This window comes from Natrix helvetica (genome assembly GCF_964273705.1).
Source record: "Natrix helvetica genome assembly, chromosome: 1".
In the NCBI taxonomy this organism is placed as follows: Eukaryota; Metazoa; Chordata; class Lepidosauria; order Squamata; family Natricidae; genus Natrix; species Natrix helvetica.
The window spans coordinates 289,386,284-289,404,660 of NC_138548.1; the positions used below are offsets into that span (position 1 = coordinate 289,386,284).

The 18,377-nt window shown below is 38.3% G+C and overlaps 1 protein-coding gene across 2 annotated transcripts in view; it reads left to right on the forward strand.

Annotated features, from left to right (window-relative positions):
- Positions 1-18,377, forward strand: part of SGCD (sarcoglycan delta) — a 439,725-nt gene that overhangs the window by 354,516 nt on the left and 66,832 nt on the right. For both annotated transcript variants that reach the window (XM_081934767.1, XM_081934768.1), the window contains 2 exons: positions 185-272; positions 7,806-7,925. In XM_081934767.1, coding sequence (XP_081790893.1) covers positions 185-272; positions 7,806-7,925 — 208 coding nt within the window. The remainder of the gene's footprint in view (positions 1-184; positions 273-7,805; positions 7,926-18,377) is intronic.

Consider the following 18,377-nt stretch of genomic DNA (forward strand, 5'->3'; position numbering starts at 1 on the left):
CTACTTTCCCAGGCATTATATTGAGCAACTGAAAAGAAGCCATGGAACATTTTACCAAATAGGTAAAAAACTGATCTAGGCATTTCTGCCCTACTGGGTTAGGAAAAAGGTCAGAGAAAGTGCATTTTCTTATGGGAAGTGATGTCCACCTCATTAATTTCTTTTTCTTGTGCTCCTATTGTAGGGCAACCCTCTGTACTTCCAGTCTGCTCAGAATGTTACAGTGAACATTCTCAATGAGGAGAGTAAAGTTCTTACACGTCTGGTAACAGGTAAGGCAAGGGAAATATCTGAGGAAGAGAAAAGGGGAACCAAAAGGGCAGGACGATGAGAGCATTAGCCCTTGGAATAATAATCAGTAACATACCTCCATTGATACAAACTATGACCCCCAGCTTGCCCTTGCAAAACTGAAGAAAGACAAAGCCTGCATGCGAACTGAAGAAGCAGGCACGTTCAGGACACTGAGAATTCACAGATCTAGAAACTAATGCTCCCTTATTCTAGCAGAACTTCAGAATAGAATTGTCATTTCTGATACCATTATAAATATTAAACAGTAAAGTTCCAGCTGTCTCAAAGATTTGGAACAGGTAGAAGACGATCCCTGAATACTTTACACATACCTGAAACAACTGGAACCAATCTGATTAATATTCATAGCACAGAAGTCCTCTGTCTTTAAATGATTTCTAAAAATCTTTTAAAAAATCCCTCGTGCAGATGAGTACCATTTATGTTCACAAAATGCTACACTCAATGTTTGACAGGGAAGTGGAGGCTTCTGAAATTCCCCAGCAGACCTGTCATTTCTAAGCATGGGTAAGCTTTTACAGTAGCAGCAGCAACAGCAGCAAAGAATGCAGCCCAGGATTGGGAGATGGGGATCACTCAACCACATATCATTCTGGGTGAAATTAGACCACCTGGCTTATTTTGTGTTCCAGACAGCAGACTAAGTAATTCAATAAAGGAGCTTGGTCAACACTTGCTTTAGGGTTGAATGGTTGGTGACTCATCTGCTGTTGGAGGGCAGAACTTGTGGAGTTGTACCAATGGCTGAATAACAGAAAATAGTAAGAGGAGCAAAGGAATCACAAACACCATGGAGGTATTGCTATTAGAAGACTTGTGCCATCTGCCAAAATGTCTGGAGTGTGAGTTTCTCTCAAAAAATGCAACTTCGCTTTTGAAACAAGAAGAGCAAAACAGGGGAAGCCACATCCAGTGTTTTTTGCATGCATGTTTTGCAGCTATGCAATCATTCTTCAACGTAGTTGATTTTAAAAAGAAATGCATTCCAGTTTTGTAAATAAGAAAAAAAAAGTGTAAATGGCGTAGGCATCCGATAGGAAGAAATCTGTATTTTCTCACTCTTTGTTTCCATTTCCTCGAAAATGGAGGGGCTGGGGAGGGGTCACACTGGAGACTTTGCCCAGTGCTTTTGTAGCCAGACTCTTCTATTAGAAGTACTGAACCATGCCAAAATACAGTAGCTTTGCTTTGAGCTTTACAAGCAGAAGTTCTCCTTTTTCCATGCAGCAGCTTCAAAGGAGTATTTCATCTGAAGTCCTAACAAAACTCACTACCTTTTTTCAGCTTTATACAGTCCTGTAACTATGTACTTTGTGGCTTTTGTTAAGTTTCGTAGTTTGCTTTGAACATTCCAATTTGAGTTTCTGTATCTTGGAAGAAATAGAAATTGACAGGAATCAATAGAGTAGATATTTTACAAACTTCAGGTATTTTGTGTTGCATAGGACAAAGAGTTTTGTTAAAACTCCTGTAGATAAATTATAGATTGATATAAAAAAAAACCATGTATTTGAGTTTGTCAAACACAATCGAGAAGATTTAATTTAAGGCTGTTCTATGCATGCCCATAAAATAATGCTTACTTAGAACTAAGAGGAACGATTTAGTCGTAAGTAAGACTAAAATTAAAAATGTAATGAGCTTTGTGGACTAGTCACAGGAAAGTAATTATTTAGTGGTGTCCATCTCTTAGAGTATGATGTTGGTTTGAACTGGGCTGTAAGTGGAAATTTGAAAAAGGATCATTTCTGGATTGACTCCATTCATTCCTTCTGTATCCTTCCTTTTACCCATAGGGTTTTCAAAATAGCTAACAAGAAACAAGAAAATATAACATAAACCTCTTAGTATACTACCATTTTAAGAAAATTACATGACTAATACTTAAAAATGTAACCAACCAAAGGTAAAAAGCCCAGGATGATTGAAACATCATTGATTTGTTTGGCAAAGGGTTAGGGTTAGAAGTGACACCATCACAACTAAAGAAAGCAGGAAGAACTCCAAGGGTATCGATGAGATTAATCAAATCCATCAGCATTCTAACCCTTCTCATCAGTGTAACTGATTAGTTAACACTAATTAGTCTTAACCTTTGTAATCAGGCTAACCTAACCAGTGCATGAAAATATATGGAATCCCTCTTTCCTTCTAACGAAATACCAAACATATAATACGCTTCTTTCATTGATACACTTCGGATATTTTTGAAATGGGTCCTTGCTTGCCAGAGTGGATATGACCATCCTTCTCAGAAAAGAAGCTTAATACACTCCAATGTTGATATCAAGTTCATTCCAGATTGTCAACTAAGGCAGTGGTCCCAAATCTGATGGCCCCCATCAAGGACAAATTTCATGGAAGATAATTTTTCCACAGATTGGAGAGGATGGTTCCAGTTTTGCTTACTTGCTCGCCCGCTGCTCATTTCCAGCTTTGCAACCCAGTTCCTAACATGGTGGCCCAGTTGGTGGGGAAACTCTGGATTAAGGGATCTGCAAGGGAAGGCTAGTTCAGAATCTTTACTCTTGTACCATTCAACTATGGTAGCCTGCCACAAGAGTGAGCAACCTCCTGAATAGTGCTTTGTGTCATTGGGCCAGTCTGTCCTCTTCTTTTAGACTTAGCCAGCTGTTGTAAGAGATTTGATACAGCAGATGCTGTTGGGAGAGAATATGATCCAAAATATAAGCCGACAAAAACACACACATGCCACACACACTCAGTTTTCCTAATTGGTGATTTCTAGCAAAGACTCATTTTATTTGAAGTAAAAGCAAGATTTATTAAGAAATAGACAGGATTGGAAAGCCCTGCCTCTGTCTAAGCTACATCTTGAAGCGAAATAAGAATGGGAGGAAAAATAACCTTTATCTCTCTTAAACACAGAGACTCACTTAATTTACTATGGGAAAGGTAAAAGATTGACATAGGGACAGTGTGAAAAAATCTTTCCTTCATATCCCAAAGGTGAATTTTTGAGAGGCAACTGGACTTTCTGGTTTTCTTTTTCAGCTCTTGGATGAGAAGCAAAATATCTTCAAAGAAAAACCAGAAAGTCCAGTTGCCTCTTGAAACAGCTCCTTTGGGACAACCATGACCTGGATGACTGAGAATCTCCATAGACTTCCCCTGATTTGAAGACAAATACAGTCTTCAGTAGTTCTAGCACAGAATAACCCAGTAGAGATTAGTTCATATCTCTTCCATCAGGCAGAAAGTGAGGAGTCTATTTATTTGCATGTACCTATGAAAAAATTTAAAAAGTTCATTTAACAAAGTTTTCATAATGACATCTTTGGTTATTAATTCTTAATACCTTTGTGAAATAATGCTGCCAAGAAGTTAATTTCAACCCTGTGACATCTGACTTGAATAATATGTAATAATATTCAGCATTACGGTTAGTATAGTACAGTACTATATAATCACATTAAGATTTTGAATGTGAGTTATTTCATTATTTGCTAGCTTTGATCTTTGACTTTACACTTGTAAAAATCAGCTCCCAAATTATCCTGCAATTGATGAACCATACAGAGTCTGCGATTAGCTAGATAACTTTAAACATTACAATAATAACAGTAATATATTATACTATAATAATGTCCTAACCTCTCTCTTTTGGGAAATAATAGCATAGCAATGACAACTGGAATATGTCAGTGAGACATATTTACAGTTGCAACAATACTACATAACCCTTTTCACTGTGGATTCCATTTTATTGAAGTAATGCAAAAATTAATCTAATTTCACTGTGATAATCCAATACAAAATATATTAAAATGGTAAAAATGCATTCCCCTTTGGAAGTGAAAAATGTCAGGTAATTACCAATGTTAATAAAATTCAACTGTAATATATGTATTTAATTGAAAACTATATTTAGAATGGAAGTAACTTTTCCCTCACTCCTAAATATGTAGACCTTGGCCACGTTGTGTTTGAATGAATTTGTTTCCTAATTTATTCCTTGAACTATATAGCTATCTTTTGTGTCAAATACCTTGTACTCCTTATGAACACACATATTAATTGTTGACCAGAAGTGATATAGGGCATGTCTGTAGAAGGAGAAGCTTAACTTACGATATAGATATAGTTATAGATCAATTTTTGTAAAATGTATTCAAAGAAAGGTACTTTGTACAGTATTATGACTGTTTAAATATGATTTTGCTCCTGATTAAAAGGCAACAAGAGAACCTTAATAGGTATAGAAGTGATGCCCAATCTTTCGTTAAATGAAGAGCAGCTTGTACTTCTTTATTTTATTTTATTTTTTAGGAAATAGGAGCAATCAGAAATTATGGCAAATAAATGGAGATTTGTGGGAGAAGGGGTCAGGCATTTTATTCAAAAAAGATTTAATAGAAGGATGGGAGGCTTCTTTGAGGCTTAGTTTTCTGTTAGGAGAAAAGAATAAACTGCTGTTGAATTATTATTATTATTATTTTGCTGTATTTCAAATCTTTATAGGGCATATTTTTTTCTGTTCTGAGCTCAGGCTAAACAATATTTTCTATAATGTTGAAAAAATAATAAGAACATTTAAGATGTTCTAGTCGATCAAGTTTGGCTAAAATTCTTTTTCATTTCCATTGGCCTTTTGTTTTTCAGGAAAAATTTATCTTTGCCTGTGGTAGTGTCAGGCACACCAATGATTGATGTTGTTGAAAGAACTAAATGATTGATATTAATATACATAAATTTTAATATATATGGAGAGAGATGGGGGTGGGTTGGGGAGCTTTCTTAAATAGAGCTCTGTTCAGTATTTGCTCTTACTCAGAAATAAGGAAAATAAATTACTTTAGTTAATTCCCACTGGTGTAACTTACACTCTCCAAATGTGTTCTCTCACTGATTGATAAATTTGTCAAATATGTTATGGAAGGTAATTCTGGGGAATGCAAAACGTGTCTTCCACCAATGGAATTCCTCACATGAGTAGGTGGAAAGGAAGTTTCCATTCAGAAACAAGATAATTTGTGTCTCTTATTATATATCTAATTTAGTTAAATGGATGAAACCTAAATGCAGGAGAGAGGGTTACAAAGACATTTAAAATATCAGTGATAAATTCAGTTTTCTGTATAGTAAGCCCTTGTTATGAAATGTATTTCTACTATTGCAGTACTAAAGCAAGCCTCTGTTTATAACAGACTATGAATAGGCTAAAACCATATTTATTTATTCATTCATTTTTTATTTCTTGTTTTATTTATCTTTCTACAATCATTTTTGTGTTTTTGTAAGTCTCTTAGAAATGTGTAGGGATGGTTGGTCTACAAGTGTTGTAATAAATGCATGCAGGTGAAACTCAAAAAATTAGAATATCATGCAAAAGTTCATTTATTTCAGTAATGCAACTTAAAAGATGAAACTAATTTATGGAATATATTCTTTACATGCAAAGCAAGATAGTTCAAGCCGTGATTTATCAAAATTGTGATGATTATCGCTTACAGCTCATGAAAACCCCAAATCCACAATCTCAGAAAATTAGAATATTATGAAAAGGTGCAATATGCTAGGCTCAAAGTGTCCCACTCTAATCAGCTAATTAAGCCATAACACATGCAAAGGGTTCCTGAGCCTTTAAATAGTCTCTCAGTCTGGTTCAGTAGAAATAACAATCATGGGAAAGACTGCTGACCTGACAGTTGTGCAGAAAACCATCATTGACACCCTCCATAAGGAGGGAAAGCCTCAAAAGGTAATTGCAAAAGAAGTTGGATGTTCCCAAAGTGTGTATCAAAGCACATTAATAGAAAGTTATGTGGAAGAAAAAGGTGCACAAGCAGCAGGGATGACCACAGCCTGGAGAGGATTGTCAGGAAAAGGCCATTCAAAAGTGTTGGGGACTTTCACAAGGAGTGGACTGAGGCTGGAGTCAGTGCATCAAGAGCCACCACACACAGACGGATCCTGGACATGGGCTTCAAATGTCGTATTCCTCTTGTCAAGCCGCTCCTGAACAACAAACAACATCAGAAGCATCTTACCTGGGCTGAAGAAAAACAGACCTGGTCTGTTGCTCAGTGGTCCAAAGTCCTCTTTTCTGATGAGAGCAACTTTTGCATCTCATTTGGAAACCAAGGACCCAGAGTATGGAGGAAGAATGGAGATTCTTCACACTGCAAGATGCTTGAAGTCCAGTGTGAAGTTTCCACAGTCTGTGTTGATTTGAGGAGCCATGTCATCTGCTGGTGTTGGTCCACTGTGCTTCATTAATGGTCAACACAGCCATCTACCAGGATATTTTGGAGCATTTCGAGCTTTATGGGGATGCCCATAACGTCATTTTCCAGCAGGACCTGGCACCTGCCCACACTGCCAAAAGCACCAAAATCTGGTTCAATGACCGTGGGATTACTGTGCTTGATTGGCCAGCAAACTCGCCTGACCTGAACCCTATAGAGAATCTATGGGGCATTGCCAAGAGAAGGATGAGAGACATGAGACCAAACAATGCAGAAGAGCTGAAGGCCGCTATCGAAGCATCCTGGACTTCCATAACATCTCAGCAGTGCCAAAGTTTGATAGCTTCCATGCCACGCCACATTGAGGCAGTAATTGCTGCAAAAGGGGCCCAAACCAAGTACTGAGTACATATGCATGCTTATACTTTTCAGAGGTCTGATATTGTTCTATGTACAATCCTTATTTTATTGATTGCATGTATTATTCTAATTTTCTGAGATTGTGGATTTGGGGTTTTCATGAGCTGTACGCCATAATCATCACGATTATGACAAATCACAGCTTGAACTATCTTTCTTTGCATGTAATGAGTCTTATCTCATATATTAGTTTCACCTTTTAAGTTACATTACTGAAATAAATGAACTTTTGCACAATATACAGTTTCACCTGTATATACTTTGAATTTTACTCTGAGTTTCTAAATGAGAATTTTATGCAAGCAATATGCAAGTTCTAATCTTAACGGTACTGTCAGAGGTGAGCTGTGTTACTCTATGGCATTTACATAATATACACCTGTATAATACGCTGCAAAAATACAGTACATAAATAGATTCCATGCCACTCAGTCAGTTCTTTCTCAGATTATCTCTACTAGACATCTTTTCTTCCCCTTTATGGAGATATAGGGGAACTAGTGTTTCATTTACTGGAAATGTTGAAGCACCTGATTCATAATTTCATGGATTTTTAGCTTGTAATGACAACTTGAAAATGTTTTTTGACAGTGTTCAAGTCAATAACAAACAACAGAGTAGTGATTTTTTAAAATAATATAAATTTAAAATACATGCTTAATTGATTTAAAGTAACATGCTGTAAATAGAATATAGGCAGGCATGTTTATCAGTATTTCAAGGAATATGTATTTATTTATTCAGGTTTATTAGCATAAACTAATAAGAAGCTCTGTTCATTATGCTCAATAAGTATTAGTTATGTATAATTTCCAGGATTAGATTAGTTATATAGACCACTAAATTCTTTATTTTCTTTAGGTCCCAAAGCAGTGGAAGCCTACAGCCAAAAATTTCAAGTGCTAACCACTTCAGGGAAATTGTTATTTTCTGCAGATGATAATGAAGTGGTCGTTGGAGCAGAAAGACTGAAAGTTTTAGGTAAACAATTTTCATCTAAGCTTCTCTTATTATCAGCATATTGATTACTTTGAAAATAGTTTATGTATATGATTTCTTTTGCAGTCATTATGAAAGAATGTTCTCTCATGGCTTCGGTAAACATTGATCAAATGTTTTTTTTGCAAATTCGTGACATATTCAGGTTTTTTTTAAATTAAATACTTTTAGGTTAAAGATGTTGGGAAATCAATCAGGGTGACCATCATCTTGGGGTCATGGCATATATTACAAAGCACAGTGTTATGAAAGACAAATGTCTTTGCTTCTCATTATTTCACAAGCAGATGTGGGCAAGTAAGCCACGCCATTCCATCTAAACCCATTTCTAAATGGTTTTTATGCCTTAAAGCTTAAAAATGAAATGGCATTCTGTCTTCAGTAATGGAAGTAGCAATGCTGCACATTCCAATCTAACATTCTGCATTAAAGCTATTTGGTTTTGCCAGCATGTATATCACTTTAGAAGCCTGCAATTTATTTCATCCAGGTACACAGCTAAGACTGTTTAAATCACTTAAAAAAATGTGTCTGTACTGCTAGACCTTGGGGCAAGATGCTAGTTAAGCCCCTGTAGGCTGTTTTATTATTATTTAGAGTCTTATGTTAAGTCCATTTCCATTCGTGATCCCCAAACCATAATACTTTTTTTACTTAGGCAATAACATCAACTGTTGCCATTAGGTAATAAAATAGAAATAAAATAGAATTTTGTTTTATATAAGCAGATGTCTGGTTGTGAAATGGAATTTCCATTGTTTTTCTTTTTATCTATGTCTCTCTGCACACCCTTAAAACCCACTCTGGAGAATTGGAAGCCTTCTGGAGGATATTTAAGGGTATGAAATCAGCTACAGAATTCCACTTCCATTCAATTCCACTTTCACTTTCGACTCACAAAATAATATTTTCAGTACTCTTCCCCTAAGGTTTATGATGCAGTTATTAGCAATCAAGTTTTTAGGCTGTCAAACACCTTTCACAAAGCAGCTCAACTATGCATAATTTTGAAACTTCTAGAATCTCTGGTGAAATAATACAAATTGACAATATCAACAGATACTTGTTTATTCTACTTTTGATAAAGATTTTAACAACATTTGCATTAGCTGGTTTCAATCATGCCCCATAAAGCAATAATTAACTCCAAAGGAGGAATTATTATTTTCAGTATATTTTTTGAGAGTTTTGTATAGATGTATATTTATTATTTAAAAGATTTATATTTTATGAACTTCAAAAAAGCCAATAAATCAGATTTTTTAAAAACTTGTTTGTATAGTTTCGGTGAGGTGCTTATGTTTGGAGCAAAATGTCCTCAGCTTTTCTTTTTCTCTCTTAAAAGAAACATCAAAGGAAAATGAGACAATGACATCAAAGCTGAGTTTATAACAGGTTTAATGACCCCCTTGATATGCATTATACTTATTTCTTACATTGATTGTAATCTAATTAGTTTAGGTTGGGGTATGTCTACTAATAAGTTCAGCATTGGCAAAGGTTCCTTTAGTATCTCTTTTCTGCGTGAACAATGTTCAGATACTCTTGTTATTCCCTCGCATGTCCTTGTTACAAATAAATACATACATACATACATACATACATACATACATACATATATACATACATACAAAATTATAATCTGGCAGAAAAGTTGTTTCGGAGAGGTAAGAACAGCAACGATTGGATACATAATCTATTTTCAATCTAGCTAATGATAATTATTTTCTTTTCTTTGTACTTGTTCAAAGCTTGATTTGAAATTTTAAAGCAGTTCAGGGCCTCCAAGTAATAAAATAAGATTGTCTCTCTTTTTTTAAAATTTGAATTATCCACATCTTTTCCAGCATTAAAACAAAGCAAGGAGCGAAAAACAATGTTTAAAACATCTGAAAGTTAGAACTTTTTGTAAAAAAAGAAGACATGAACATATATATTGTTTTGCCAGCTACCAGCTATGATGAGCATAGAAAATATTACAGTCTGTCCTTTTCATGAAGAAGAGAAGTTTGAGAGAAACATTTAAAGATTAATTTACTTTTATTGGCATACATTAAGACACTGATCAGCCTTAAATTATCCTACCTATATTATGTGAAGACCCAACACTGGGGGATAAAGTTTTAATGATGGGAAAGGTGGAAGGAAAGAGAAGAGGAGGATGACCAGAAAAATGGACTTAATTATGGTAGGAATGTGTATATCATTGGAAGAACTGAAGGACCAGATTAGGGACAGATGATCATGGACAAATATCTATACATGTGGTAGGTAACGGTTGACAATGACTTAATGATACATGCTCATCATTATAATCATTAAAGCAAATATAATCATTGAAATAAAGTATATTCATGGCTATTGTATATACACTTTTCTTACTATCAACCACTTAGGTCATTATGTACATGTAATCCAGCATCAACTTTTTCAGGATTCAGTTACCATCATGCTCATTCCCATCAGGGGTGGGTTCCTGAACAGTGGTGGGGGATTACCGGTGCCTGCTGGGAGCACCGGGTAGCGTTCCCGTATGGTGGTCCAGAGGGCCCACCCGCTTGCCCGCACTCCTTACCAGTATTTGAGGTGTTCAGGGCTTCCTCACACGTGAATGGAGCGTATGGCCCCTGTGCAATGCTCCACCAAGCAGCTAGAGCGTCATGGAGTATCGCAAGCAGTAAGTAGGCATGGCATACGCTGCACACGTTCATGTTGTGGACAGCCGGCCCCGCTGCACCGTACCGATTGCAATGGGATCTGGAACCCACCACTGTTACTGAACCAGTTAGTACCAGTTGACTGCATGCACGCTTTTGTTTGGAGATTCAGCCACAGTGGTTTAAATTTTATATCAGCAAATCATTGGTCTCAAGGTAGAGAAACAAATGTATGTTTAAGAGAGTAATTTAAATTATTGATCTGTCATTTTCTCAAAGGAAGAGAGATGAATATACAAAATTAAATCTTTCATTGATGGCTACGGAGACATTTTTCAGATATATGCCTGAAATGTTTAGGAACATATTGCTTGATTGTTCATGTGTCATCAAATCAAATGTCGACTGATAGCAACCACAAAGATCTGCTTCAAAATGTTTAAGAGTATAGATATTGTCCTGGTGTTTTCTGACCCATTGGTTAAGGGTGCAATGGCAATTCTAAATTATAGAAAATTTTTCAGCATTCTTTGCAGGTATTCCTGAGCAAGTGTGCAAATGGAATCCAGAATTACTAGTGATCAATGAAACATGAAACACTTAATTATACTTGTAAGTCATTTTGTTGGTGATGTTGTTTTAGGATTATCCAAAAAAAGAAACATTGATTTGTTTCTTTTACTGATCATATGGAGCAACAACAGTTGTAGCTAAGTTATATTTTAATAAGAAAATATTGAAAATTAGTTTTGATGTTCATTAATTACTTATTTATTTAATGAAAATTGAATATTACAGCACTTACAAATAAAGAGTAATTATAACGTTTGCTCTGTTAATTAGTTATTTTTATACTACAGATCAGTTTTAGATATGTCCTCTACATGCCACTTAGTCACTCACTAGCAGAGTCAAATTATTATCACTACATAAAAATATTTTAATGAAAGATAAAATAATTTAAATTAGAATGAGTTTTTTTAAGAAAAGAAACCACAATCAAATTAGTGTATAGACCAACAATAATTGACATGTAGTCAACACTGATTTCAAACATAATGATATTGGAACCCTAGTGAGAAGAATAAATATGAAAATTGAGAAAGCATGAAGTTTTATTATTGTGACGTTTGTCCAATCTTGCGTAATAAATCCCCTAATTGAAGAATTCAGGTGCTGCTGCTTCTTACCAAACATCAACTCGCCTTTTCAGTTCTATACTAAGCAAATCTCACTTTGAACAGCTGGACTTTATCTAGAACTAGTGCAGAGAGGCTGAAATTTATTTTTTTCATCAATTACTTTCTGATCCATTGATCCTGAATTATTTGTTTGTTGGTGGAAAGAAAAACGGGATACTGATATTTTAAAGAGGTACACAATATCCAAACTGTTGTGATTCAAGTTATGGACAGGCCATTGCCAATATAGTATGCTCCAGGCCAAAAGGGCTACTAACACACAAGTGTTGTGGAAGTGAACTTGTAGTACTATATTTTTTGTACTATATGACCCACTATATGACCCCCCCAAAAAGTGGGTGGAAATGTCTGTATATCTTATGGACCTAATATTGTTTGTCGCCACCACCGCCTGTTGCTGCTACCGCCAGTCACCTCCCCTGCCTATCAGTGGTTAGATTCCATAATACCGCTAATCAACTGTTCTAGGTAGCAGGGATTGCCGCCACTGCCTGTTGCCACCACCGCTCTTCGGCAGTGGTGAGCAGCGGCAATAGGCAATGGTGAAAGGTGGCAAGCAATGGCGATAGGCGACAGCAATAGGTGATGAGTGGTGGCAATAGGCAGCGGCAGCGAGCAGCAGCAATAAGCGGTGGCACCAACAGGCAGAGATAGGCAGTGCCTGGAACAACTGATCGGTGTTATTCCAGAAGCCAGTCCAACTACTGATAGGTGGTGAATAGCGGCAGTGATGAACAGTGGCGATAGGCAGAAAATGCTGGCAAAGGCTCCAGCGTTCTCTGGCAGAGACAGCAGAAATAGAAGAGGCAGTATTAGCATCATTTCTGGGCCAGCCCGCTGATTGGTGGGGCTGCGAGAGGCTGGGATCCATCTGTCTCTTAGCTGACTAGTGGTGGGCGCAATGGAGCAGAGCCTTGACGAGCCATGTGCTGGTGCTGGAAGGCAGAGGCAGATTTTTTGTTTTCTTGTTTTCCTCCCCAAAAGCTAGGTGCACCTGTTTTTTTCCCTGTCAAGGAAATAATGGGATATTTCAAGAACTTACACAATTGGATACTTGCAGTCTGTAATGAGTTTGATTGCCAAAGGGGAATATCTCATTTTATCTCATAGGAGAAATCCACTTCCTAACAATTCCTGCGAAAGAAGTGAATATATTGCTCTCACACTTTTAAGATTCTGGTAAACTCAAATGAAAGGAAAAAAATAGTTTTCCTATCATTGGAAGAGCACTCCTTACAAAATCCCATGTGTCTAATTCATGTTGAACAATAGTGGTCAAGTCCAGGATGGGTCGAAGAGGTATAAACTATACTCAAAGATGTTACAGAAACAATACATTTTTTAATATTCTAGCCTTCCATAAATATCATACCACCTACTGGATGCATTATATCAAGACCTACACCTACATAATAAGGAGATGGAAATACAAATGTGGTTTGTGTAGCTTGTATAGTGCAACCAACTAATAAATTTAATGAATGATGATTAAAAATAATTACACTCCACTAAAAAGACAAAACACTAGTTGGAATCAAATGAATGTGGTCAATTTTCAGATATTTCAGGCTGGTTTGGAATAAAAACAATTTTCAGCATTTATCTGAGATTCTAATATTGTACCCTTAGACCTTTAATAATAGCAACATTTATTGAAATTATCATGCCCATCCTTGTTTCTGAGATGTCTGATGTTCTGTTTTATGGATTAAGAGAAGACTATTATGCACTGTGTAAAGAGGATTGTTAAACTTACCTGAAATGTTATAAATATGTCATATGTCAGCAGTGAAACTTTTTGTTCACTATCAATCCATGCTTGAGAATCCATACCAGGGGTTCCAGCAGGCACTACTGCCGGTTTGCTCATGTGCACTCTTCGCGCGCATGTACAGTGCAATTAAAATTGTTCTGTGTATGCGTAGAACTGAAAAGCAAGATGGTGGCAGCAATGGCGCTGCCCAGGGAACCTGTTTGGGGGTGGCAGGTCTGGGTCGCTGCCGGTTCCAGCAACCCAGGCTGTCAAACCACTACCAGCCGAACTGGGCCAAACCAGTAGGAACCCACCATTGATCCATACATATATCAGCCATCATGAGACACAAGTTTATAGGATGAGAGTAGAAGCTGATATTTTGCATAGAAAACAATAGAATTTTGAAGTCCAGTAGCTAGAGATTTGAATGTCAAAAGCAGGAGATATCTGTGGTGCCAAACATGATAATTGAGAACATTTCCCTGTTAATTAGTAAACGGCCTGTAGATTTAAAAATACATTATTTGAATTCTTATAAAATTTAAATCTCATGTTTTATACAAAAACATTGGATTAGATTGTGTGTGTGTGTGTGTGTTTGTGTGTTTATTGGGCATTTGGACATACATAAAATAGTCTGCCAGTTTAATTATACATAAACATTTCAAACCTCATCTGAACAGATTTTGTTTTTCTGGAGTGAGGTGGAAATTGGTTTCTTTCAAATCAATGATAAAAATACAAGTCAAAAGGGATAACTGGAAGGTATCAAAGGATAGTTATCATATTCCTATAATATGTTTAACCAGTCATTAACCAGGTTGAATCTTCTTACTAACAATGCAGTCATGTAAATGTATCAGAACTCTTCGTTTAGAAAGTGTTATCGGAACAATGATGAGGCGGTTCCTAAGTTTAGAGCTGCAACTGGGTTCCGCCCCTCGGGAGGGCAATAAAATGCCACCATTGCTGTCAACTTGGCCATGGAGCGCCAGAGTGCCTGGCTCCAGCCCCAATATCACAAACGTGTGCACCAACCGCCAGGGCGGTAAAGAGAAGGCCCCAGATGCCACCAGAAAAGAGTCATCTGGGTCACAACCTCTGAAAACTGATCCCAACCTAAGTTGATGAAGAGTCCACCCAATGGGGAAACTTTGGAAGACAACCTGATGGTGAGTGCACCCATCTGTCCCATTGCTTTCCAAGCCAAGTTCCAAGTACCCGAAACAGGGGTGGAAGGGGAAGTTAAAGGATTTGTGGAAACTGGCTGCATTCAATGCTTAATCAGCATGTCAATTGTAAAGCAACTAGGCATACGCACAAGACCTCTAGCCTGTCCCATTCGGGTTGAGCTGGTAGATGGAATGCTAATTAGGGGGGTCCCAGCAATGCTAATGACTGAAACTGGTAAAGTTACAAGTAGGCCGCCACTATTAGCTTCTCAGATTCATTGTGGCTCCAAAGATGCTGGAATTAATTATCTTGGGCCTTGCATGACTTGACAAGTGGACACCAACGCTAAAGTGGGAAGACGGCAGTAGGAAATTGATGGTCACATTTGGGCTGCTACCACCGGTGGAGCCAAAGGGCCACCCAGGGACGATTGGACCCAAGAGCCCAGAACCTGCAGCACCTGCAGCAGAGACAAAACCCCTAGGTATCCAACAAGTACCAAAAAACTTGTTGGCAGATGTTTTGCTGAGAAAATCGCAGTACGACAGTAAGAAGGGAGAAGTTATTCACCCCATCCTTTCTTCCTCCCACCAAAAGGCAGGCCAAGTCACCAACTGAAGCCAGGATAAGCTGATGACAGCGATGAAATTGGTACTCCCAGCAGACCCGTGGCTCAACAATAACAAACATATCCTAATGATGAAAGATGGATTAGCCTGGAAGGGGTCCAAACTGTACATCACCGCGGGGTTGAGGCTGGAAGTTCTACAGTGAAGCCATGAGGTGGAACTAGGAGGCCACTTTGGATTCCTAAAAATGCTTCACATCACCAGGCATCAATTTTGGTGGCCAAAGATGAAATTGGAGGTGGAAGATTATGTAAAAATCTGTGCTACTTGCGCAATGATGAAAACACTGCCAGAAAAGCCCCCTGGACTACTACGAGTGGCCAGCCCTAACCAACCATGGAAAGAGATCGCAATGGACTTCATTATCGAACTCCCAGACAGCAGTGGAATAGAGTAATCTGGACAGTTATTGATTTGATTTCCAAGCAGGCACACTTCATCGCTTGCTCAGGGTTGCCGTCCACAAAGAAATTAGCAAAAATGTTTGTGAAACACATTTATCGCCTGCACAGGGTGCCCAAGAGGATCATTTCAGACTACGGAGTCCAGTTCACAGACAAGTTCTGGAGAGAGTTTCTGAAGTCCATTGGGTCTACATAAGTACTGAGCTCAGAGGTTCATCCCAGCATGAACCATGCAGCATAGAGGGCCAATGTGATGGTGAAACTATATATCTGGCGTTATGTGTACTATCAGCAAGACAACTGGTCGGACTTGCTACCCTTCGCTGAAGTGACGTACAACAATGTGGTCCACAGCAGCACTGGATTAACTCCTTTCCAGATTACCAGTTCCCATGCCTGAGCTGCCTAGAGAACCTCCCTCCTCCATGTCTCTGAATGAATGGATGGACACGCTTAAAAAAGAATGGGAAAATATGAACAAAGCCTTAGCAGATGCGGCAGAAGCCTACAAGAAGCAAGCTGATAAATACCGCTCGCTCCAACTCCCTTTCGTGTGGGGGACAAAGTTTCGTATCTACCAAATACATAAGATTAAGAATGCCTAGCAAGAAATTTGGCCCTAAATTTCTAGGTTCATTCCCAATAGTGAAGATAATTAACCCAGTTATAGTTCAACTCAGAGGTCTACCCAGAAGTCTAGGGAAATTTGACCCAGAATTTCATTGTAGCTTGTTGAAGCCAGTAATTGGGTCCAGCATAAGACCATCCACCCAAGCATTCCCTCCTCCTGTAGTGATAGAGGGGGAAACACAAAATGACATGGAAAAAACCGTAGGCTCCAGGCTGTATAGGGGTCGCTTACAGCATTTAGTGCATTGGAACGGGTACCCTTTGTTCGAAGCTACTTGGGTGAAAAGCTGGGACCTAAAAGCAGATAAGTTAGTAAAACAATTCCATGAGAAGTATCCCGATAAGCCAGGGGGGGGGAGGTGGTTAATTTTGTTGTGTTAACCCTTATGTTATTCTCTTTTCAGGAAATGTTTTTCTTCGTAGGAGAGGCCGCCTGTCAGGCCTGCAGCCGGTTCCTTTTAGGATCTTTGGCCTGCCACACTCTCTCTTATTTTACTATGCTGTTTCATTAGTGGGGAATTGGGAGGGGGGAATAGTAAGGAATAGAGTGTGTTGTTGTCAAAAAAAATCCATTCTAGAAAGCAAGGTCATTCTTTGTCTCTGAACCTCTGCACCTGACCGGAACTGGATGGGTGGAACTGCCAGCTTGGCAGTGGAAGATTGGACCATGTGATGGACTTGTGGGTGTGGGGGCAAGATCATGAACTTTCAACTGTGTGGGGAAACCCAGGAAGCTCAGATTCAGGTTCCCACAGATGTACCAACATGTCTCTCTTAATACATTGGAACTTTGAGGAAAGCTCTGCCTTGAACTCTGATTTAATTTTGGATGATATTTGGAACACTTACAGCTTCTGCACATGCGCAGAAACGTTGTGTGCGAGTGCATCCACGAGCGAACCAGTAGTTAAAATAATAGAAACCCACCACTGATGTTAATGGCATGCTATGTTTTATCATATAAAGCAGGACTTTCTCATATAAAGCAGGACTTTAAGGGGAGAATGACCCCAAATGTTGCTTTTTAAGTGGAATAATATCTAGAGAAGGCATCTATCATCTTCATAAAGGCATTTGGCTCTCTTCAGGGTATCCCGGTTCCTCCTAGTTGGATCACACCTGCAGGGTCTCGTCTGTGGAAACACCAGCAGGACTGTAACAGAGGTGGGTTGCTCCTGGTTTGGCCTGGGTCGCAGAACCGGCAGCAACCCAAGCTGGCCACGCCCCCAAACCAGTTCCCTGGTCTCTGCTGCCATTGTTTAGTAGTGTGTGAGCATGTGCGAACAACAATTTACATTGAACTGCTCACGTGCACGCAGCATGCAACTGATGCACACTTGCAAAGTGTGCACAAAGTGAACCAGTAGTAAAACCGGGAGCAACCCATCTCTTGACTATAAGGACTATTCTAGGCATCTGACAGATTAAATAACTTTGATTCACTTGGAGCCTGGCCATATAAGTCCAATGTAATTGCCTGAAGCAGATTGTAGGAGTCCTTGGAACTGTCAAGTTTGGTCACCTCCTATTCCAAGCACAGTTTTTTTGTGTTTCTCATTATGTTCATACAATACCACTGCTCTGTGAGCTACAATTCACATTTATATTCTAGCTGTGATTCAAAATACTGGTTATCACCTATGAAGCCCTACTTGTACGACCACAATTCTCTCCCCCATTATTTCTGCTCAGCCCACCATATTTGCTGAGAAAGCATGCTCTGGGTTCTCTTTATCAAATAGTATGATCTTGCTGAAGCCAGGGGTCATGCCTTCTCTGGCAACACCTGTTTTGTGGATAAACATCCCTCTTGGGAATTGAATGGCTCTCACTTTCACAAGGTTTTGGAGATCCTGCTGGTCCCCAAGATATTTAGGCCAGAAAGTTATATAAGCTCTGCTATTAAGGCTGTTGTTTTTCGATTTGGAATTTGTTTTAACCTTGAGGATCATGGGTTTTATGGTGCAGTTGTTTTAATTTGTA